Consider the following 23,642-nt stretch of genomic DNA (forward strand, 5'->3'; position numbering starts at 1 on the left):
GGGTGCTGATTGGTGCGTTTACAATTCTTGAGCTAGACACAGAGTGCTAGACAGAAAAGTTCTCCAAGTCCCCACTAGGTTAGCTAGATATAGAGTACTGATTGGTCAGTATTTACAAACCCTGAGCTAGACACAGAGTGCTGATTGGTATATTTATAATCCTTAGCTAGACATAAAGGTTCTCCAAGTCCCCACTAGACTCAGGAGCCCAGCTGGCTTCTCCCAGTGGACCCTGCATCTGGGCTGTGGGCGGAGCTGCCCGCCAGTCCCCAGCCAGGCCTGCACTCCTCAGCCCTTGGGTGGTTGAGGGGACAGGGTGCCATGGAGCAGGGGGCGGCACCCGTCGGGGAGGCTTGGGCCATGCGGGAGCCCACTGTGGAGCGGGGGCTCGGACATGGTGGGCTGCAGGTCCCTAGCCCTGCCCTGCAGGGAGGCTACTGAGGCTGGGAGAGAATTCGAGCACGGTGCATGCGGGCAGGCAGTGCTAGGGGACCCGGCACAACCTCAGCAGCTGCTGGCCCGGGTGCTAAGCCCCTCACTGCCCTGGGCAGGGGGCGCCAGCTGGCCTCTCCTGCCAGGAGGGGGGCCCGCGAAGCTCATGCCTGCGCCTGCGGGAACTCACACTGGCCTATGATACTACTGGTTCCCGCCTGTGCCTCACCCTCCACACCTCCCCGCAAGCAGAGGGAGGTGACTCCTGGCCTCAGCCAGCCCAGAGAGGGGCTCCCACAGTGCCGTGGCGGGCTGAGGGGCTCAAGCACTGCCAGAGTGGGCGCCGATGCCGAGGAGGCGCCGAGAGCCATGGCTGCTAGCACGTTGTCACCTCTCACTATCACAAGAGGCTCTAGGGTCTAACAGCCAGAAAGATTAAGATGCAAATGCAAAAGGAACCATACAGATTTCAATTTGGAGAAGTAGGGAGTCTCTGACTATATTTGAATGGAAAGAGACGTCATTATTTTTACCATTGCTTCTTATCTTCTCTCAACTATTCCATGTGTTTTCCGTAATTCTCACACCTTTTATTCCTTTCTTTTCATTGGTATAAACATTGTTCATTGTTAAACAAAATTTATCACCTATAAAAATCTGACACTTTTGTATGCCCATGGACTACCATTTCTTAGATAAAGATGAAGCATATCAGAAGCTGTCTAAGATTGTTAGAATTCTAGTTAACATTCGGCCAATAAAACAACCCTAAGTTTTGGACATTTCTCTTGCTCACATCTACCTGAGGTTGGTGATTTTTTGTTTGTTTGGTTGGGGTTTTTTTGGTGGGATGGGTTTGTTTTATTTCATTTTTAATCTGAATCTTCTTCCCTTGAAGCGGTAGCCGAACTTGCTGAGTTTGTGAGTATCAGGGATAGAAGATATCTTGAAGCCACAAGTCACATTTGAAATAGAAAAGTTGCTATTGTGTCCCATGTGAGATGGTTGATTATGTTTAAAGGGCTAAGGAAAAGATAGATACTGTGTGTTTGGCTTTGCAACCAAAGGACCTAGTGCCCTGCCTTTTGTACTTAAATAATGGCTGAAAATGGAAATAAAGCTGACCTCTAAGGAAAAGTTTTTAAATCTAAAAGAGTCCATCCTGTATTCAAAGTCTACACACTACAGAGGCTTTGAATAATTTCCTTAAATTTTCACTACTAGAGTTCATTTCAAGTAACTGTTATATTTTCCTTTTAAATAAGAAGATATGATACTGTTCTCAAGATTGAGAGACTGTTGAAAAAAAAAGTTGGTTTACCATTTTTAAAAGAAACATATTAGCAAATGCCTCTGAAAATACAGTTATTAGTTTGCCATTAAATGAGTAATGTTACAGTTGTGAGTTAAATGTGCATTAAATGAGAATATATTGGGCTTAAAATACAGTTTCAGGCTTCTATTTCTGGAAAAGATGTAGTAAACACATCATACATTATATATATATTTGTCTGTTCTTGTACTACTATAAAGAAATACCTGAAACTGGGTAATTTATAAAGAAAGGAGGCTTAATTGGTTCACTGTTCTATAGGTTGTGCAAGAAACATAGTGGCTTCTGGGGAGGCCTCAGGAAACTTACAGTCATGGCAGAAGGGGATGTGAGATGTCTTACATGATGGAGCCAGGAGCAAGAAAGAGGGCAGGGAGGTGCTACACACTTTTAAACAATCAGATCTCCTGAGGACTGTATTGTGAGAAAAACACTGGGGGAGGCGGTGCTAAGCCATTTGTGAAAAACTGCCCCCATGATCCAGTCACCTTCCACCAGGCCCCACCTCCAGCACTGGGGATTGCATTTCAACTTGAGATTTGGGTGGGGACACAGATCCAAACCAGATCACTGTGCTTCCTGCTAATTACAACAACAACAAAAAACTTATAATTTCCTGGTTTTTGTGTGTTTACTTATTTGTTTTACTTCCTATATATCCCAGCCAAGGGTACTAGCAGCCTGCAGCTAGAAACCCCAGTGGACAGAGAGGGGGGTAAAAAAGCCCCATTTTAATGATATATATCCAGTTGAAGGCAAGTCATTTTAAAAGTTGCCTCCCTCCCTTCCCCAGGTGCTGTAGCTATGGAGATTGTGCGTATAGCCCTGTCCCTCATGCTTGTCCTGCAATAATGAGGGTACCCCTCCCACTCCGACTGAACACTGTTCCTGCCACTCCCACTGGGCACTGCAGCCATGGAAACTGTGGATGGAACTGCAATAACAAGTTGGCAACCCTCCCCAATGGATGTTACAGCCACAGAGACTGTGGGCAAAGCCCTGACCACCATTTCCATCCCCTAAGCCTCCCAACTAGAGTGCAGAGGGAGGATTAAAAAGAGGAGGGAGTTAGAGAAACTGAGACTTAAAAAAATCTGTGTTTGAAATCCTGGGCAGACTCCTTAGCATCCTTTGCGTGAAACTGATTAGAATCAATACAGAAAAAGGTTTTAGAATTGGGCTTTGCTGTGTTATACCACCTAGGTTTCAGACTGGCCTCTGGGTAGCCCAGTGGAGCAGAACAGAACAACACTAATTAAATTGACATTTGATTCACAGCCTATAAAAGTTGACTAAGACATGCATTGTGAATCTAAACAATTTGATTGCCTATCAAAATAGAAAATTTAAACAGCAAAGTCTCCTAACATAATATTCATCATATCAAGAACCAAGAAAATCTCAATTCAAATAACAAAAGATAATCAGCTGACGCTACACCAAGATGACACAGATGTTGGAATTGTCTGACAAGGATTTTAAAGAAGCTATAATAATAAATATACTCCAATCGCAATTACAGTCTTGAAACAAATGAAAAAAATGGCAAGTCTCAGCAAAGAAATAGATGATATAAGGGGGAAACAAATGGAAATTTTAGAACTGATAAATAAAATAAATTAAAAATTAGCTCAGTAGTAAAACAGAGATGACAGAGGAAAGAAATGGTGCACTTAAATTTAGATCAATGTAAATTATCCAATCTGAACAACAGAGAGAATAAAGATTTAAAAAAGGTGAAGAGAGTCTTATGGGGACCTCTGAGACAATTACAGAAACATCTTCATATTTGTATCATTGAAATCCCAGAAGAAGAAAAGTAGGAGTGAGAGATTGAAGAACATATTTGAAGAACAGAGAGACACAGGGAAAGAGCCAGTGAAGTCAGGTAGTGATTGGAGTGTTGTATCTACAAGCCAAGGAAGCCAAGGAATGACAGGGATGGCTGGCAACCACCTGAAGCCGGGAGAGAGACATGGAACAACTTCTTCCTTAGGGCCTCCAGAAGGAGCCAACTGTGCCAACACCTCGATTTTGTATTTCTGGCTTCCAGAACTGCCAAGAAACCAAAAGACAGGATGAGAATCAATACTTTGTGAGAGCCTTCAGTGGACCAGAAGCTGGAAAGGCCAGATACTCGCTTTCCTAGCACCCTCCCTGTCTTATACGCCCTCTGCTAGGATGACTGTGTGATTTGCACCTGGTTGATTCAATATAAGAGGAAGTTGGCTGGTGGGAACATCAGAGAGATGTTTTTCTTTCTGATAAAAATGGAGAGCACATTACAAAAAAGCTCCTAGTATACTTCTTCTTCCGGCCTTTGGATATGGTGTGAGAAGCTTCAGAGGATGTAATGCTTTGGAGCTGTTACAGCCATCTTGTGACCACGAGGCATTCAGATAAAAAGCTAACATTCTGAGGCTGGTGAAGAAGAGACTGGCTGGAAACAGCAAAAACATTCCTGGGACTGTCCTCTGATTTTCTCATTAAGTAAAAACAATGTGTTCTTAGTGTTTAAGCACTTTTTTTTTGGAAATACAGCCAAAAGCAGTCTTAACTGATGTACAAGCCAGGTGCCTGACACAATGGGATTCAATATTGGATAAAGGAATAAGAGAAAGAATGAATGAAACTTCTACCATACCTACCTCTACTCCAGCTGTCTCTGTTAACAGGACCTCATCTGGAATACTTGAAGGCTGAGCTAGAATCATCTGAGAACCCATTCCCTCACTTGGCTGATGCTGGAAAGAGCCAAATATCTGGAACGTGGAATAGCAGGGGATCATTGGCCATCTCTCTCTCTATTGGTCTTTTCAGCATTGCAACTTCAAGGTAGTAGGATTTTTTACGTGGCAGCTGAGGGCTCCAAAGGTGGTCACTTCAAGAGGCAGAGATAGAGGGAGAACAAGCCAGGAGGAATGTGTGTCCTTGATGTAACCTAGCCTCAGAAGTCACATAGCATCACTTCTGCCATACTGTATTGGTTAGAGCAGTCATGAGCTCCATTAGTTGGAAGAGGAGAGGTAGAGAGCTCCTCTCTTGATGGGAAGGGGCTGGTTGTAGAAAAGCATGTGGAACTGGAAATACTGCCCGGGCCTTTTTTTTTTTTTTTAAATCCAGTCTGCTACAGCGCCTTATACACACCTCTGTTATCATATTGACCATCTCGATGTCATTCATGTCTTTCATGTCTATCCTTCTGACTGAAGGATGCAAGCATCTGGAAGTTTTAGTCTGTGATTTATTAACTTTAGTATCTGTGATACTTTTATAAAGATATGTTTAATAAATACCTTATTTTGAAGAAAAGAAATTGAAGAAATGACAGAAAACTTCTTAAATTTGGCAAACCTAAATATTCAAGAAGCTGAGCAAACTCCTAACAGGAAAAACTCAGATCCATTCCCAGATACTTTTTAAGTAATTTGCTAAAAACTAAAGACAATGAAAAAAATCTTGAGAGCAGCCAGAGAAAAGCAGCGCATTAGTTATAGAGGAACAATTTGAATGACTCTGGGTTTCTTATCAAAAAACATGGAGGCCAAGAGAAGTAGCAAAACTGTTTTGTTTGTTTTGAGCTAACATCTTGCTATTTTGCCCATTCTGGTCTCAAACAATCCTCCTGTCTTGGCCTCCCAAAGTGCTGGAATTATAGGCTTTAAATCAGATTTAAAACATTTTTGTGGTGCTGAAAGGAAAGAATTCTCAACCCAGAATTTTTCACCTAGGGAAAATACAATGAAGTGAGGAAAAGACATTTGTGGATGAAAGAAAACTCAGAGAATTCATTGCCAGCAGACTTGTGTAAAAAAGGAAGTTCTTCAGACAGAAAATGATGACAAGAGAATTCTGCTGGAACATCAGAATGAAGAAAGTACAAATTAATAAATACAGGGAATTGCCTAATCTTCTCCTGTTGAGTTTTTAAAATGTTTGGTTAGAAATAAAATTTCTGACAATGTCCGATATGGTTCTCAATGTATATGAAGGTGATTTTTAAAACAACTATATCATAAAAGTGGGGAGAGTGAAGGAACCTAAAAAGTAGGAAGGTTTCTGCATTCCATTTCAAATGGTAAAATGTTGAGATGAGTAGAACTGTAATAACTGTTGTATATAGATATAATTATCCCTAGAGTAACTACTAAAAATGCTCTATAGGCCAGGCATAGTGGAGCACGCCTGTAATCCCCCACACTTTGGGAGGCCGAGGCAGGGGGATCACCTGAGGTCAGGAGTTAGACCAGCCTGGCCAACATGGTGAAACCCCATCTCTACTAAAATACAAAAATTAGCTGAGCATGGTGGCATGTGCCTGTAATTCCAGCTACTCGGGAGGCTGAGGCAGGAGAATTGGTTGAACCTGGGAGGCGGAGGTTGCAGTGAGCCGAGTTCACGCCACTCAAGATTCTGTCTCAAAAAAAAAAGGCTCTATAAAGAGATATTTTAAAACACTATAGAACACCATACTTTACAAGAACCATTTCTGATTTTTGTAGTTCCTTAAAACACTATAGATAAATCAAAATTAAATACTAAAAAAAGTTCAGAGTATGCACAGGCAAGGAGAAATGGAAACAAAAAACAAAAGGAGCAAATAAAAAACAAAAAAGTGGCATACTTAAATCCCAACATGTCAGTAATTGCATGAAATATAAATACAAATGATCTAAACATACTAGTTAAGAAAAAGAAAAAAAAATACAGGACAGAGACTGGCAGAATGCTTTTTGTTTGTTTGTTTGTTTGCTTGTTTTTGATACAGAGTTTTGCTCTTGTTGCCCAGGCTGGAGTGCAATGGCATGATCTCGGCTCACCGCAACCTCTGCCTCCTGGGTTCAAGCGATTCTTCTACCTCAGCCTGCTAAGTAACTGGGATTACAGGCATGTGCTGCCACGCCTGGCTAACTTTGTATTTTTAGTAGAGATGGGGTTTTTCCATGTTGGTCAGGCTGATCTCGAACTCCCAACCTCAGGTGATGCACCCACCTCGGCCTCCCAAAGTGCTGGGATTACAGGTGTGAACCACTGTGCGCGGCCTGTTTTTTATTTTAATGATCCATGTATATGCTGTCCCCCCAAGAAACTAACTTCACATATAATGACATAGGTAGATTAAAAGTAAAATGATGGGCAGATATACCATGCAAACAATAATCAAAAGAAAGAGTGACTGGGCTGGGTGCGGTGGCTCACGCCTGTAATCCCAGCACTTTGGGAGGCTGAGGCAGGCGGATCATGAGGTCAGGAGATCGAGACCATTCTGGCTAACACAGTGAAACCCCATCTCTACTAAAAATACAAAAACAAAATTAGCCGGGCATGGTGGTGAGCACCTGTTGTCCCAGCTACTTGGGAGGCTGAGGCAGGAGAATGGCATGAACCCGGGAGGCGGAGCTTGCAGTGAGGCAAGATTGTGCCACTGCACTTTAGCCTGGGCAGCAGCACAAGACTCTGTCTCCAAAACAAAACAAATACAGTGACTATTAATCTCAGACAGAATAGACTTCAGAGCAAAGAAAACTAGCAGAGACAAAGGAAGATACAATAATAATAAAATGATCAATTTACCAAAAAATGTAATTCTAAACGTGTGCACTTAACAGGTCTTCAAAATACATGAAGCAAAAACTGACAGAACTGAAAGGAGAACAGACAAATATAGTTGGAGACTTTAAAACCCCTCTTTCAATAATTGATAGAAGCATTAGACCAAAAACAAACAAGGTCATTCATCATGACCAAGTGGGATTTATCCCTGGGACACAAGAATGGTTCAACATACACAAATCAACCAATGTGATATGTTATGTCAACAGAATGAAGGACAAAAACCGTATGGTCATTTCAGTTGATGCTGAAAAGCATTTAATAAAATTTAACTTACCTTCATGATAAAAACCCTCAAAAAACTGGGTATAAAGGGGGAATATACCTCAACATAATAAAAGCCATATACAGCAGACCCACAACTAGTATCATAATGGGGAAAAACTGAAAGACTTTTCTCTAAGATCTGGAGCATGGCAAGGAGGCCCACTTTTACCACTGTTATTCAACGCAGTGCTGATTACTCTAGCTACAGTAATCAGACAAGAGAAAGAAATAACCAACATCTAAATTAGAAAGGAAGAAATCAATTTATTCTTGTTTGCAGACTATATGGTTCAATATTTGGAAAAATCTAAAGACTACCAAAAAAACTAGAAGTGATGAATTCAGTGAAGTTGCAAGTACAAAGTCAACACACAAATATCAGTATTGTTTCTATATGCCAACAGTGAGCAATCTGACAAATTTAAAAAAGTAATCCCATTTACAATAGCTACAGATAAAATTAAGTAACAAGAAATTATCCAAAGAAGTAAAGGATCTCTACAATGCTAACTATAAAACATTGATGAAGGAAATTGAAGAGAACGTAAAAAATAGAAAGATATTGTATGTGCATGGATTGGAAGAATAAATACTGTTAAAATGTTTATACTATCCAAAGTAATCTGTAGATTCAGTGTAATCTCTATCAAAATACCAATTACACTCTTCACAGAAATAGAAAAAAGAATCTAAAACTTGTATGGAATCACAAAAAAAAAAAAAAAAAAAAAAAAAGAATAGTCAAAGCTATCCTGAGCACAAACCTCAAAACTGGAGGAATCAAAACTGGAGGAATCACACTGCCTGACTTCAAATTATATACTACAGAACTATAGTAACCAAAACAGCATGGTACTGGCATATAGACCATAGACCAATGGAACAGGATAGAGAACCCAGAAACAAATCTGTACATCTATAGTAAACTCATTTTCTACATAAGTCACAAACTTACACTGGGGAAAGGAAAGTCTCTTCAATAAATGGTGCTGAGAAAACTGAATATCCTTATGCTCAGGAATGATACTAGACCTCAATCTTACCATATCCACAAATCAAAATGGATTAAAGACTTAAATCTGAGACCTCACACTATAAAACTACTAAAAGGAAACATTGGGGAAACTCTCCAGGACATTGGTTTGAATGGGTAAAGGTTTCTTAAGTAATACCCGATAAGCACAGGCAACCAAAGCAAAAATGGACAAATGGGATCTTATCAGGTTAAAAACCTTCTGCCTGCACAGCAAAGGAAGTAGTCAACAAAGTGAAGAGACAACCCACAGAATGGGAGGAAATATTTGCAAACTGCCCACCTGACAAGGGATGAATAACCAGAATATAAAAGGAGCTCAAACAACTAAATTTGATCAAAAAGTAGGCAAAAGGTCTGAATAGATGTTTCTCAAAAGAAGACATACAAATGGCAGTCATATGAAAAGGTGCTCAGCATCAATGATCATCAGATAAATGCAAATTTTAAAAACCGACAATGAGATATCATCTCACCCCAGTTAAAATGGCTTTTACCCAAAAGACAGGCAATAGCAAATGCTGAGAAACAAATAACAAATGTGGAGAAAAGGGAACCCTCATACACTGTTAGTGGGAATGTAAATTAGTACAACCACTACGAAGAACAGTTAGGACGTTCCTCATAAAACTAAAAATTGAACTACCATATGATCCAGCAACCCAGCTGCTGGGTATATAATGAAAAGAAAGGAAATCAGTATATTAAAGAAATATTTGCACTCCCATGTTGACTGCAGCACTTTCCACAATAGCCAGAATTTGAAAGCAACCTAAGTGCCCATCAGCAGATGAATGAACAAAGAAAATATGTAATATCTATACACAATGGAGTACTATGCAGCCATAAAAAAGAATGAGATCCTGTCATTTGCAACAACATGGATGAGACTGCAGATCATTATCTTAAGTGAAATAAACCAGGCACAGAAAGACAAACTTGGCATGTTCTCACTTATTTGTGGGAGCTAAAAATTAAAACAAATTGAACTCATGGAGATAGAGACAGAATGATGGTTACCAGAGGCTGGGAAATGTAGTTGTGGGGGCGAGTAAAGGGATATGGTTAATGGATACAAAAAATAGTTAGAAAGAATAAGTCCCAGTATTTCACAGCACAGCAGGGTGACAGTCAATAATAATTTAATTGTACATTTAAAAATAACTAAAAGAGGATAACTGGATTGTTTATAACACAAAGGATGGCTACCCCATTTACCCTGATGTGATTTTTCATGCATTGTATACCTATGTAAAAATACTTCATGTATCCCATAAATATATATATGTACTATGTGCTCAAAAAAAATAAAAAAGAAAAACAAAGCTTAAAAAAAAAAAAACTTTTTATTTACCAGCGACCTTGTTAAAGAGGATGAAAGAGAAGCCATAGACTGGGAGAAATCTGCAAATCACATGTCCAACAAAGGCATGTATAGAGAATGTATTAAGAACTCTCTAATCTCAATAGTAAGAAACAATCTAATTAGAAAATAGGCAAAGTCTTGTACAGACAGCTATACAAAAGACATATACAGATGACAAGCACATAAAAAATGTTCAAAAATCATTAGTTATTAGGGAAATGCAAAAGACATGATGAGATACAATTACCTGTCAGAATGGCTAAAATAAAAAATGCCAGGAATGTGGAACAATGAGCTCTTTCATGCATTGCTTATGAGAATGTAAAATGGTACAGCCATTCTAGGAAACAGTTTGGTAGTTCCCCATAAACATACCATTACCAATATGATCCAGCAATCACATTCCTGTATATCCTAGAGAAAAGCCATGTCCACACAGAAAGTTGTACACTCATGTGCATAGCATCTTAGTTTGTAATCACCAAAAAGTGGAAACAACCCAAGTGTCCTTCAGTAAGTAAATAAACCATAATATAATCCACATAATAGAATACTACCTAGTAATAAGAAATCAACTATTAACACACAAGTTGGATGGATCTCAAAAGCATTGTGCTGAATGATAAAAAGCCAGTCTCAAAAGATTAACAACTATCTAAATTCCATTTATAATGCACTTAAAGTAACTAAATTGTAGTGATGGAGAACAGTTCAGTGGGTTCCAGAGATTAAGGTTTGGGGAAGAGTATACCTCGAAATTGGAAGTATAAGGGGTTTTTGTTTTGTTTTGATGGTACAGCTTGTATCCTAATTTTGGTGGTAGTTGCATGAGTGTATACATGTTAGAAAATCTGAGTGCATGTGAAAACTGGTAAAATCTAAAAAAGTCTGTAGTTTAGTTAATAGTATTGTGTAATGTCAGTTTCCTGATTTTGATAATGTACTATGGTTAAGTAATACGTTCTCCTTGGGGAAAGCTTTTTGGAAGGTACACTGTAAGTACAGTAACTCTCTGTACTATTTTGGCAGTTTATTATGGATCTTAAATTATTTCAAAATAAAAGTAAAATAAATACAGTGTTAAAAATTTTTGAGGCGTAAAGAGAATAAAATGTGAACTGGTTACAGTACTGTTCATTGAGGTAGTTTGAGAAAAGTGGTCTTGAGGTTTTGTTTTGTTTTGTTTTTTGTTTTTCATTTAAAAAAAAACAATAATAGCTGGGGATTCCAAAGAAATTCATGCTCAGCTAACAGTGTATTTTTCATGTATGGCTAGCTGCATGGAGAAATGAGACAAATACTTGGTCTTGGAGAAGAGGTATCCAGATTTGACATCTGGTCTAATTGTTGTTGATGGTTTGGTTTTAAAGCCAGTGAATAGACAAGTGCTGTAAGTACCAGTACTACCCAGAGGAATGGTACTTTGCAGAATGGAAAACTCAGCAAAACTGTATAACTTAAACCCTGACTTTTATTTAAAACAAAACATTTGGAGCAACTTTTGCACAGGAACAGTTTCAACCATTGTTTTCCTTTGCCAGTACTTCATCTTTTACACTTGATCTTAGCCAAAATGCTGAGAATCGATACTTTATCTTTTTACTCCTGTGTAATAAGACAGGGCTGACTATTCATAGGCATGCTTTTTACTCCTTTTCCCCTTCTACCCTCTTCCTCTTCCTCTTCCCCTTTCTGTCCTCTTCTCTTGTCCACGTTTCTTCCCCTCTATTCTCCTCCCAGCTCCCCTTTTTTCTATCTTACTTCCTCTTCTCCTCTTTTCCCTTCTCACTCGCTTTTTAAAAAGAGTACCTGTCATATCATACTTGATGATATGTTTTGAGGAAAGAGTCCCTAAATGAATTCTGTCAACTAAAATGATGATGGAGGACCTTTCTGAAATTCAATCTTAATTTTTGTAAGCATGCTCTTTATAACCTCAACAGTTCAATTGATTCTGAGACCTGGGAATTAGGGTATAAACTTACAGAGAAAAGTTGAGGTGCTTGAGAAGATACATTTTCTGTGCATTTATATAGGATTGTCAGATTCTGGCTCCTTGTATAACAGCTTTTCTTCTGTATCCTTGGAGATAGTTTTATTTACATTATATTCTTGAATGAGAATACGAATCATTAATTATCTGCCTTTCCTTTGTGGCCCTTCTGGTAGCAGAAAAATATTACCAAGGTTATTCTGGCGTGGAAGTCTCTTGAATCTAAGTTGAGGGTTTCTAGAGACCACCTGGAACTCCCAGAGATTACAGAATACTGTCTTGAAAGCCTCGATGGAAGAAATGTCCCACATTTGCTTGTTGCTTTCTATTGGATTTACGGAATTTCCATCTTTTAAAAATGACTTTAAAGCATTTAGTAGAGACTTACAGGTAAAGAGCAAAAGTTTTTAAAATGTATTATTTAAAGTAAGCTAAATGTGGCTTTACTTACCAAGACAAGCTTTCCTCTTCAATGACTGTATAGTAACGATCTGCCTTTACTGTGGTCTTTCAGTCTATAAACTCTGTATCTTGGTATCTTTCCTCCCTTAAGTTTCCACTCTTAGATTTTACAGAATACCCATAGGGAAATTTCCCGAAGCACTTGGGCCTGAGCTATTGTGTTGTCCTTACTACCTGGAACAGATCGTTCAGGTTGCTAGAGGGGTGGAAAGGATGCCTTAGTACAGTCTTAACTTTGCTATGGAAAATATTCTTGTTTAATATGTTAAGAGACAATAATTTCCGGTCTTGGCTTTTAAAAGTGAGCATGCTTTTTAACTGTCTCTTTCATGGTTATTAACTGCCAGAGTCTTCATTTTAATTACCACATGGAATACTTCAGTTCTCTTATTTGCTTCATTACCTTTTCTCCTTGGTTTTGAAAATAATGTTAGAGAAATAAAATCAGATTGTTTCTAATACAATGAAAAGCTTTCAACACCCTATTAATGAATTCTTTCTTCATTAGCAACACAAAGCTAGATATTGCAAATCTTTTTAAACAAACAAATTAAAAACTGTTTAGTCTTCTTATTAGAGCAGACAAAGAGCACAGTACAATTTAACTCACCTGACCTGACCCGTTTTTTTGGTTTTTACTGAACTGTCTTCACTGGAAATAGGAGCTATCTTTGACTTAACTCCTTCCAATAGAAGGGATTTCTTAGAGAGGAGTTGGAAGGATCTCCTGGGGTTCTGATTCTTAATTTTCAGTTTACAGAAATAGCTAGATATGTGTTTTGAGCCTGGACTTCTTGCTGCATCTTGTATTGAAGATATCATGGTGAAATAGATAAGGGCAGTGGACAGTGGATCAAGAGACCGTGCAGGTCTCTTGAACCTGAGAGGGTTTGCCACCTGTTAATTTATGACTATGGACTTGACATCACCTTTGTCTCTGTAAATGTAATTCAGTTGAACTAATGGTTATTGAGCATTTACTGTTTGCAAGAGGTGGCTGGAGATATTATGTGCAGTTTATATTGACTAAATGTTTTCTTTGTTGTTAATTTAGCCTTTTTCTGCAGTGTTTTTGGTCAGTAGTAACTCTGGGTGGGTGAGGGATACTACATTGTGGCTGGAAAATTTGTACTCTGAAGTTGCTTTTATTGGTGTGTAGGAAAAATCTTTATTAAAAGTCATAGAAAAAAATCATTAAAAGCCACAAAATCAGTACTATTTGGTAATATTTTATAATTCACAATGCTACTAATTTACTAAGTGGAGTCAGTGGAAACCCATAAATCCTAAGTAATAGAATAATGCCTATGGTTTACTAGTTGATTGAAATTGTTCTTTTTTTGCAAAGGGGAAATTAACCTGGTATCCTAATTGGAAATATGTCCAATAGTGACTATTTTTATATTTTAACCTAAGTAAAATATGTCAGCGTTATGATGGTACCTTACTGAATTAGTAATCGTTTATTTCTAAGGACTGCTGTTTTCCTTCAAATACCATTTTGGTTAGAGGCTTATTAATTCAAGTATTGTTCCCAATTGTTGATTTATAGGGCAGAGAGAAAAAACACAGCTTTCAGCTCTGTTGAAGCAGGGTCATTCTTGGAAACTAATAGTGTCAGATGAAATGCCTCAGATAGTGTAAAAGAAAATAATGGGCCAGGAGTGGTGGCTCATGCCTGTAATCCCAGCACTTTGGAAGCCTGAGGTGGGAGGATGGCTTAAGTTCACAAGTTCGAAATCAGCCTGGGCAACATGGGAAAACCCGTCTCTACCAAAAAATACAAAAATTAGCTGGGCTACTTGGGGGGCTGAGGTGGGAGGATGGCTTGAGCCCAGGAGATTGAGGTTGTGGTGAACCATGATTGCGCCACTGCACTCCAGCCTGGGCAATAGAGCCAGAACTTGTCTCAAAAATAATAATTGAAGAAAATAAAAAGGGAACTGAATTCAAAAGAATCCTGTTATATCTTAAATCCTTATTTTTTGATTTATATGTACTATGGTGACAGCTTTGCTGATGAATTATAATTACAAAAATGTTACATAACATTGTTAGCATATAAAGACCCGTGATTGGGCTACCTTGCAACACTAACTAATACTCAAAAAGAACACACACATAAAAAAACTGGATTTATTCAGTGTGAAATAATGTCTCTTGAAACTATGAGGATAAATAAGAAGTATGTTCAAATTAATTTTGTGCATATACCATCTCATTTATTTAGCCTCATAGTAGCTCTGAGAAAGAAGGGTGAGTGAACAGGGAGAAGCTATGTAGGGAGGTAATTTTTGTGTCTATTTTAAACTAACCACTTGAAACCAAATCACACAATTGAGTTCATAGCAGAACCTTCATTGGACCAAAATCATATCTTTAACCTCTCCATCCAAGCCCTTTCATTAGAGAATGTTGTCTTAGGTAATTTTCACAAATGTACCTTGTATTTCTAAAACTTGAATTATCATTATTGCAAGGAGCTAGAATTTATCTGCCTATTGGTGAGTCTGACTTTTAAGTAGATCCCATATACAAAAATCTCATATTATAAAACATAATTTATTGTGTTTATAGTTTAGAGTAAAGCTTCTTTTAGTAATGAGACCCTTCTATATATCTTGCTCATGGATATGACACATTTTCTAGTCTTTTGCAGACATCAACTGGATAGTATAAAACTAGGATCAGTGGTAACTGATAATAGCTATTTGGTAAGAAATTTGAAAACTACAAAACTATGGCTCTGTATCCCTTTTATAGAGTCCCATAAATCTCTTTATATTTGTTGCTATTCTGTAACAATGCTGGATAACAAAGGCTTAGCTTAGAATAGGGGTTTTCTATAAAATTCCTTTTCATCACAATAAATTCCTGTTCATTTCAGAGTTGTTGCTTTATTTTTTTTCTAGATATGTACTCTGATAAACCTAATCTTGTGTTAGGAACATAAATACCTTTTCTATTCTTTAGTGTCCTCTGCCTTTTTCTGGAACTTTTATGAGCAAGTTATTTTGAATTTTCCACACTTCTAAATATTTGGACAAAAAAATTGGGCTGTGACTCTGAGCTTTTTCAGTGTTTCATTTACTGTTATCAGTACAGTCATTCATTTTCTCGTATCACCCTTCGAGTCTTCCATTCATCACCTTATATGTATAGACATTTCTCATTTCAGAATCAAGCATAATGGATTTTACCTCTTTCTTTGTGTCCTCTATGACATAAACAGAAAAGAATTAATATAGTCTGTCTTCAGCTTGATTTGAGATACACTAAGCATCATTCATTAAACCACTTGTACAGATTGCCCTTTTAGGTCTCAGCTCTTGTGCTCAAAGCGTTAGGTTCTAGTCAAACTCTGTTCTTAACACAGTGAATATACTTTCTTAAATGTAGATGTGAGTCTTCTTTTAAATAGAAAATCTATAGTTTCCAAACTAAAGGTCAGATGTTTCAATTATTATGTTCCTTCACTCTTTTTTTCTTTTAAAAAAAAAAAAAAGAAGACGACGACTAACGTAAGATATAATAGTAGGGGAAATTGGGTGTGAGGTATATGGGAATTCTCTGTGCTATCTTTGCAGTAATTTAGTACATCTAAAAACTGTTCTAAAAGAAAAGGTTTATTGAAGAAGATATGAAGGACATTTCCTTTTTCATTCATATGAATTTTAGTGATATTCAAGTATTCTATTTCTCATGAAAATCTGACAAATGTCAGTGTTATTTGTCCATTCTTTTGATAAATGGAGTCAATAATAAACCTTTGGATCAGTTTGAGAATATTATTTATTCCCAGGATCCTTATACAATATTGCACAGAAATTAAATGATGCAGATCTCCCATTCCCACATGTTACCACACTTCTCTGTTCCTCTCAGATCTTTTGTGGCTATAGCAACAAGTGTGAGAATGCTTATTGCTTTAGGAGTCTGCCATGAGTTCATAGTTTCAAAGAATCACCAACTCTACTACTTGATTGTGGAAGCAATATTGACCAAATCTTGCTGAATTTTATCAGGGTTCTCTCAGATTCAAAAAGGCTCTTAACTCTTCCTCAGGTTCTTGATGGTATTTCTGCTTTAATCTAAAAAAAGACCAGCTTGCTGTGACACATTTGAATATGAAAGGTACCTCTTCTGGAGGTAACTTGTATTTTCCCTTCTCAGTTTTTCCTTTGGAATCATTTTACAAACTGCAGCTTTTGTTTCTAGGGCTCTGCTTGACAGGACCGATGATATCCCTGGAAAATGGTTTTAGAGTTGATGTTTGGTGACTGCATTATTCAAGGCTCATATAAATTGAAAACTGGTTACATTGCCTCTTGCTATGTAGGATAAAAGATTCTGTTCTTAGAGTCACCCATCCTCTCTCACATAGACAAAACAGCTAGGAGAACTTCTCAGACTAATTTTGTTATATGAAGAACTAAGATGCCTGGGAATAATTTAGCAATAGCTCATCCAAATTAAAGCAAAGTTGAACTTTAGAATGGAAGAAAAAGAAATTATCATGTTAGCTAAACATTTGCTTTCTGGATCTCCCGATTAAAAAGTGGCATACTACATCTCAAGTTAGCCAGTATAGAACACGTTCTACATTCCGTTGTAAAAATGGCTGGTAGCTATTATCAAGTATGATTTTTTTAAATGTTCCATGCCTGATATTTTGTAATTGTTGAAATCAGGTATCCCTTTACTCAGTGGCTTTTACTTCATAATGAAAAAGTAGATTTTGTTGTAATATATAAAATTGTGGAGATAGATGGAATTAACAGAGAAATTAGAATTTGTCTTTTAAGATAATCTGAGTTTCATCATAGAAGGTAAGCTCAGAATGCTGAAATGCTGCTGGAATAAATGAACTGTTTTACTTTTTTCATAAAGATACTGATGTATGCAACTTTGAATTCAGAGATAATTCCATTTGCATGTTCTGAGTGATGAAGAAGTGAAAGAAGTAAGAGACTGAGTAATAAAGAAGTGAAAGAAAGAACCTATACACTGCTGGTAGGAATGTAAATTAGTTCAGCCATTGTAGAAAGCAGTGTGGAAATTACTCAACCAAAAACCATTTGACCCAGCAATCCCATTACTGGATATGTATGCAAAGGAATATAAATCATTCTACTATAAAGATACATGCATGCATATGTTCATTGCAGCACTATTCACGATAGCAATGACATGGAATCAACCTAAATGCCCATCAGTGGTAGACTGGGTAAAGAAAGTGTGGTACATATATACTATGGAATACTATGCAACTGTAAAAAAGAATGAGATCATGTCCTTTGCAGGGGCATGGATGGAGATGGAGGCCATTATCCTTAGCAAACTAATGCAGAAACAGAAAACCAAATACTGCATGTTTTCACTTATAAGTAGGAACTAAATGATGAGAACACATGGACACATAGAGGGGGAACCACAGACACTGGGGCCTATCGGAGGGTGGACAGTGGGAGGAGGGAGAGGATCTGGAGAAATAACTAATGAATACTAGACTTAAAACCTGGGTGACTAAATAATCTGTACAACAAACCCCCCGTGACACAAGTTTACCTGTATACAAACCTACACATGTATCCTTATACTTAAAATTAAAAAATAAAAAACAAAATGCAGTGTTAAAAATGAGAAGTGAAAGAATTTTTTTAAATGTAACTGCTTAATTTCACATTTGTTTAGAGTTCTTCCCAAGAAACTTGCTTTTCACTGCAATCTCCTTAAATATGTACGTATAGTTTTCATTGGATTCATTGAAATCCAATCCAGCAGGATTCTTTCCTAAATAAGAAACGTACTGGATCAGTCCTGACCTATTTTATGATTTTTGGTACTTGTCACCTGTAAAGAGAAGTTAAGGGAACATCACCCTAACTCCACAAAAATACAAAAATACCATCAGAGACTATTATGAACACCTCTGTGAACACAAATTAGAAAACCTACAATAAATAATTCCTGGAAACATACAACCTCCCAAGACTGAACCAGGAAGAAATTCATACCCTGAACAGACCAATAACAAGTTCTGAAATTTAATCAGTAATAAAAAGCCTGCCATCCAGAAAAGGCCCAGGGATAGGCAGCCAAATTCTGCCACACATTTAAGAATACCTGGCACCATTCCTACTGAAACTGTTCCAAAAAATTGAGGAGGAGAGACTCCTTCCTAACTCATTCTATGAGGGCAGCATCATTCTGATACCAAAACCTGGCAAAGACACAAGAACAAAAAGAAAACATCAGGCCAATATCCTTGATGAACAAAGAAGTAAAAATCCTCAACAAAATAATAGCAAGCCAAATCCAGCAGCATATCAAAAAGCTAATTCACCACAATCAAATAGGCTTTATCCCTGGGATGCAAGATTGGTTCAACATACACAAATCCATAAATGTGATTCATCACATAGGCAGAATTAAAAACAAAAAGATTATCTCAATAGATGCAGAAAAGGCTTTCAGTAAAATTCAGAATCTCTTCATGTTAAAAATCCTCAACAGACTAGCCATCGAAGGAACATACCTATAAATAGTAAGACCCATCTATGACGAACCCACAGACAACACCATACTGAGTGGACAAAAGCTGGAAGCCTTTCTCTTGAGACCTGGAACAAGACAAGGATGGCCCACTCTCACCATTGCTATTTAACATAGTTCTAAAAGTCCTAGCCAGAGCAGACAGGCAGGCAAGAGAAAAAAATTAAAGGCATCCAAATAGGAAGAAAGGAAGTCAAACTACCTCTCTTTGCAGGCAGTATGATCCTACACCTAGAAAATTCCATAGTCCCTACCCAAAAGCTCCTAGATCTGAAAAACAACTTCAGCAAAGTTTCATGCTATAAAATCACTGTACAAAAATCAGTAGCATTCTATACACCAGTAATGTCCAAGGTGAGAGCTCAGTCAAGAATGGAATCCTAGTCACAATTGCCACAAAAAGAATGAAATACCTAAGAATACTGCTAACTAGGGAGGTGCAAGATCTCTACCAGGAGAATTACAAAACACTGCTCTAAGAAATCAGAGATGACACAAACAAATGGAAAAACACTCCAGGCTCATGGGTAGGAAGAATCAATATCATTAAAATGGCCATAGTGCCCAAAGCAATTTACAGATTCTATGCTATTCCCATCAAACTACCAATGACATTCTTCACAGAACTAGAAAAAACTGATTTAAAATTCATATAGACCCAGAAAAGAGCCTGAATAGCCCAAGCAGTCCTAAGCAAAAAGAACAAAGCTGGAAGCATCGCATTACCCGAATTCAAACTACACTACAAGGCTACAGTAACCATGGTATTGGTACCAAACACCATGGTACCCATACCATGTATCACCATACCAAACAGCGTGGTACTGGTACAAAAACAGACATATAGACCAGTGGTACAGAATGAGAGTCTGGAAATAAAGTCATACACCTACAACTTTCTAATCTTTGACAAAGCTGACAAAAACAAGCCAAGGAGAAAGGACTCCCTATTCAATAAACTGTGCTGGGATAACTGGCTAGCTATATGCAGAAGATTGAAACTGGACTCCTTCCTTTCACTGTATACAAAAATTAAGTCAAGATAGATAAAAGGCTTAAATGTAAAACCTAAAACCATAAAAACTCTAGAAGAAAACCTAGGAAATACCATTATGGATATAGGCCCTGGCAAAGATTGCATGATGAAGATGCCAAAAGCAGTTGCAACAGAAACAAAAATTGGCAAATGGAACCTAATTAAAGAGCTTCTGAACAGCAAAATAAATTATCAACAGAGTAAACAGACAACCAACAGAACAGGAGAAAATATTTGCAAACCATGAAAGGTCTAATATCTAGAATCTATAAGGAACTTAACAAGCAAAAAGCAACATTATTAAAAAGGCAAAGGACATGACAGACACTTTTCAAAAGACATATACACAGTCAATAAGTATGAAACATCACTAATCATTAGAGAAATGCAAATCAGAATCACAGTGATATACCATCAGAATGAGATAACAGTCAGAATGTTGTTATTAAAAAGTCAAAAAATAACATGCTGGTGAGGCTGCAGAGAAAAGGGGCATTTATACATTGCCAATGGAAATGTAAATTAGTTCAACCATTGGAAAGTAGTTTGGCAGTTTCTCAAAGAACTCAGAGAGCTACCATTTGACCCAGCAATCCCATTATTGGGTATATAACCAAAGGAATATAAATTATTCTGCTATAAAGACACATGCACTTAATCACAGCACTATTTGCAATTTCAAAGACATGGAATAAACCTAGATACCCACCAGTGGTAGACTAGAAAAAAGATGTGGCACATATATATCATGGAATAGTATGAAGCCTTAAAAAAGAATGAGAGCACGTCCTTTGCAGCAACATGGATGGAGCTGGAGGTCACTATCCTAAGCAAACTAATGCGGGAGCAGAAAACCAAACACTTCATGTTCTTATTAAAAGTGTGAGCTAAACGTTGAGTACATATGGACACAAGAGAATTATAGACACTGGGGCCTACTTGAGGGTGAAAGGTGGGAGGAGGGTGAAGATCAAAAAACCACATATAACTTACTATGCTGATTACTTGGGGTGTATAGCAAACCCCTATGACACACAGTTTATAAAACAAACCTGCACATGTGCCCCTGAAGCTGAAAGCAAAAAAAAAAAAAAAAAAAAAAAAGAGAAGTTGACCTCTCTGTACTTGTCTTTATTTTTGTTTCTCTTTCTCCCTGACAGAATCCCAAGGACTGCAGCAAAGCCAAGAAGCTGGTGTGTAATATCAACAAAGGCTGTGGCTATGGCTGTCAACTCCATCATGTGGTCTACTGCTTCATGATTGCATATGGCACACAGCGAACACTCATCTTGGAATCTCAGAATTGGCGCTATGCTACTGGTGGATGGGAGACTGTATTCAGGCCTGTAAGTGAGACATGCACAGACAGATCTGGCATCTCCACTGGACACTGGTCAGGTAAGGAGCTTGTGCAGCATATGAGATCTCTGGGCTGATTCACTCAATTACCAGATTATTAGATTTCTAGGTAGTCCTTTATGGAACATACTTGTCTTTTCCTCTGGATCCATGAATACTATACATTATCCAGATAAAATCTAGAAGAACAGTATTTTATTTTAAAAGTATTTTATTATGTATTTCATTTCTGATGCTCATTTTTATGTGAATTTAGCAAAATCACTGAGTTTTTTTCAGGGAGCATAATTTAATATTTTAATTATAATGATATGCCTTTCATTCTGTAGGATGATTTCACATTATTGAACTCATTTTAATATGAAATAATCATCATATAAAGTAGTCCAGTTTATACGGACTACTATATATGAGTAGCATGAACATGCATGAGAATCACCTGGAAGTCTTCATAAAACTCCATTTTCTGATAGGGAAGGTCTGGGGTGCAGCCTGAGAGTTTTAATTTCTGACAAAAGTTTTAGGTTTAGGGACTGTGCTTTGAGAACCACTGAGGTGGACCTTGCTGGTAACTTTATCTTCAAATGAAGCCTAATTTGTGTGATTTTAATTGTATTCAGGAAACATTTAATTAATAGTAATGTGACTAAGGTACTATACTAGGCATTATAAGCAGATAGATCACTAAGAAATTTCCTTTCTCTCCAAGGAAGTGGTGATGGTGTAGAATATAGAAAAGAGTTTCTTACTGCTAGCCTAGTGCTTTTCTTTCTACAATCATGATCTTTAAGATCTAAAGTTGGGCTACCTTGTTTAAATTGTGGCTTTATTGTTTTGTAATCTTGGACAAGTTACTTAACCTAGGTCTTAGTTTCCTTATCAGTAAAATGAAGAGTAATAACTTACTTTATTGAATTGTTGCTAGATTAAATAAAATAATATATGTAATGCACTTACTACCTGATATATGAACTCATATCTAGTAATTTTTAGCTACTATGAATAGCCTTTATTCATTAAATGTATAATGAGTGCCTACAGTGTGACAGATACTGAATTAAGTAATCAGGATAAATGCTAAGCAAGACAATATACATCCTCTGCACTCACATCTTGTGGGAATTCCAACATTTTTTTAAAAACTGAAGCATTTCAGTTAATATCATTTATTATGGGGCTAAGTACCTTTTTTCACAAGCTACAACACTAGATACAAAATAGGGAGCTATGTCATCAGCAAAGTAACTTTGGTTCCTTCATTTCTTTTGCTTCCTTTGAAAAAAAATGAGTAATAATATCTGACTCTTTGCAGAAGTGTCATGAAACTTAATTGAGTACTTTCTATAAAATACTTTTGAGTTGCTCTGCAAGAAGTCCTGTATGGATTAAAAGTATTTTGTGATTTTTGTCTTCTATAGGGTAGAAGCCTCATTTTATATATCAACTGATTTTTTATTTTTAACTTACTTCAGATTTTAAGGTGAACCTCTTTATCTAGAACCTAGTTGAGCTTTAAAGTTTCATCTTCTCCTGATCTGGTCTGTACTTTTAACAGCTAGTGCCAACAGATCAGTTATAAAGGTTAGGAAGATACTAAATCTATCATTCAGGAAAAGAAACTCTGCCAGCCCCACTATGGCTAACTTTTTTCGTTTCATGGACTTAGTTCAGTTTAAACTTCCTTGATTGTGGAAATAATAGGCAGGGCCAAACTTTGCTTCTCTGGTTCTAGGGAGAGAAAACTTTTTGGATGATAGTCAGAAAAGTGAAATTACCAGATTTATCAGGTTTAATATACAGTTTAGCCCTGCCTGTATGCTACAAGTGGTTATTTGGTTTGTTTGATTTTTAATTCTTACTTGTACATTTTGTAGTCTGTAGTGGCAACCACAGGGTATGAAAATTTTAAATGGCTTGAATTTCAAGCACTCAGAATTTCTTAATGTTACAACTAAAGAGGATATAGAAATCATCCTTTCTTTATTCATCTGGAATCAAAGGCCTAGTAAAGGCTAAATGACTTACCCAGGGTCATGCAGCTTATAAATGCCAGAACTCTGGTTAGCACATTACTTCTCCGTACCCCTCGTCTAAGTCCTTATCAGTAAACTCATGCCAAACACTTTACCTAGCAGAATGATGATTAGAGGCACAGAAACTGCCTGGAATAACTAGAAATTAAATAAAATAATT

The 23,642-nt window shown here is 37.3% G+C and overlaps 1 protein-coding gene across 22 annotated transcripts in view; it reads left to right on the forward strand.

The window, feature by feature from the left end:
- FUT8 (fucosyltransferase 8) overlaps window positions 1-23,642 on the forward strand; it is a 342,625-nt gene that overhangs the window by 255,002 nt on the left and 63,981 nt on the right. For all 22 annotated transcript variants that reach the window (XM_065548940.2, XM_065548937.2, XM_073997544.1 and 19 more), the window contains one exon: window positions 21,251-21,488. In XM_065548940.2, coding sequence (XP_065405012.1) covers window positions 21,251-21,488 — 238 coding nt within the window. The remainder of the gene's footprint in view (window positions 1-21,250; window positions 21,489-23,642) is intronic.

The sequence above is a fragment of the Macaca fascicularis genome, chromosome 7, assembly GCF_037993035.2.
Source record: "Macaca fascicularis isolate 582-1 chromosome 7, T2T-MFA8v1.1".
Classification (NCBI taxonomy): Eukaryota; Metazoa; Chordata; class Mammalia; order Primates; family Cercopithecidae; genus Macaca; species Macaca fascicularis.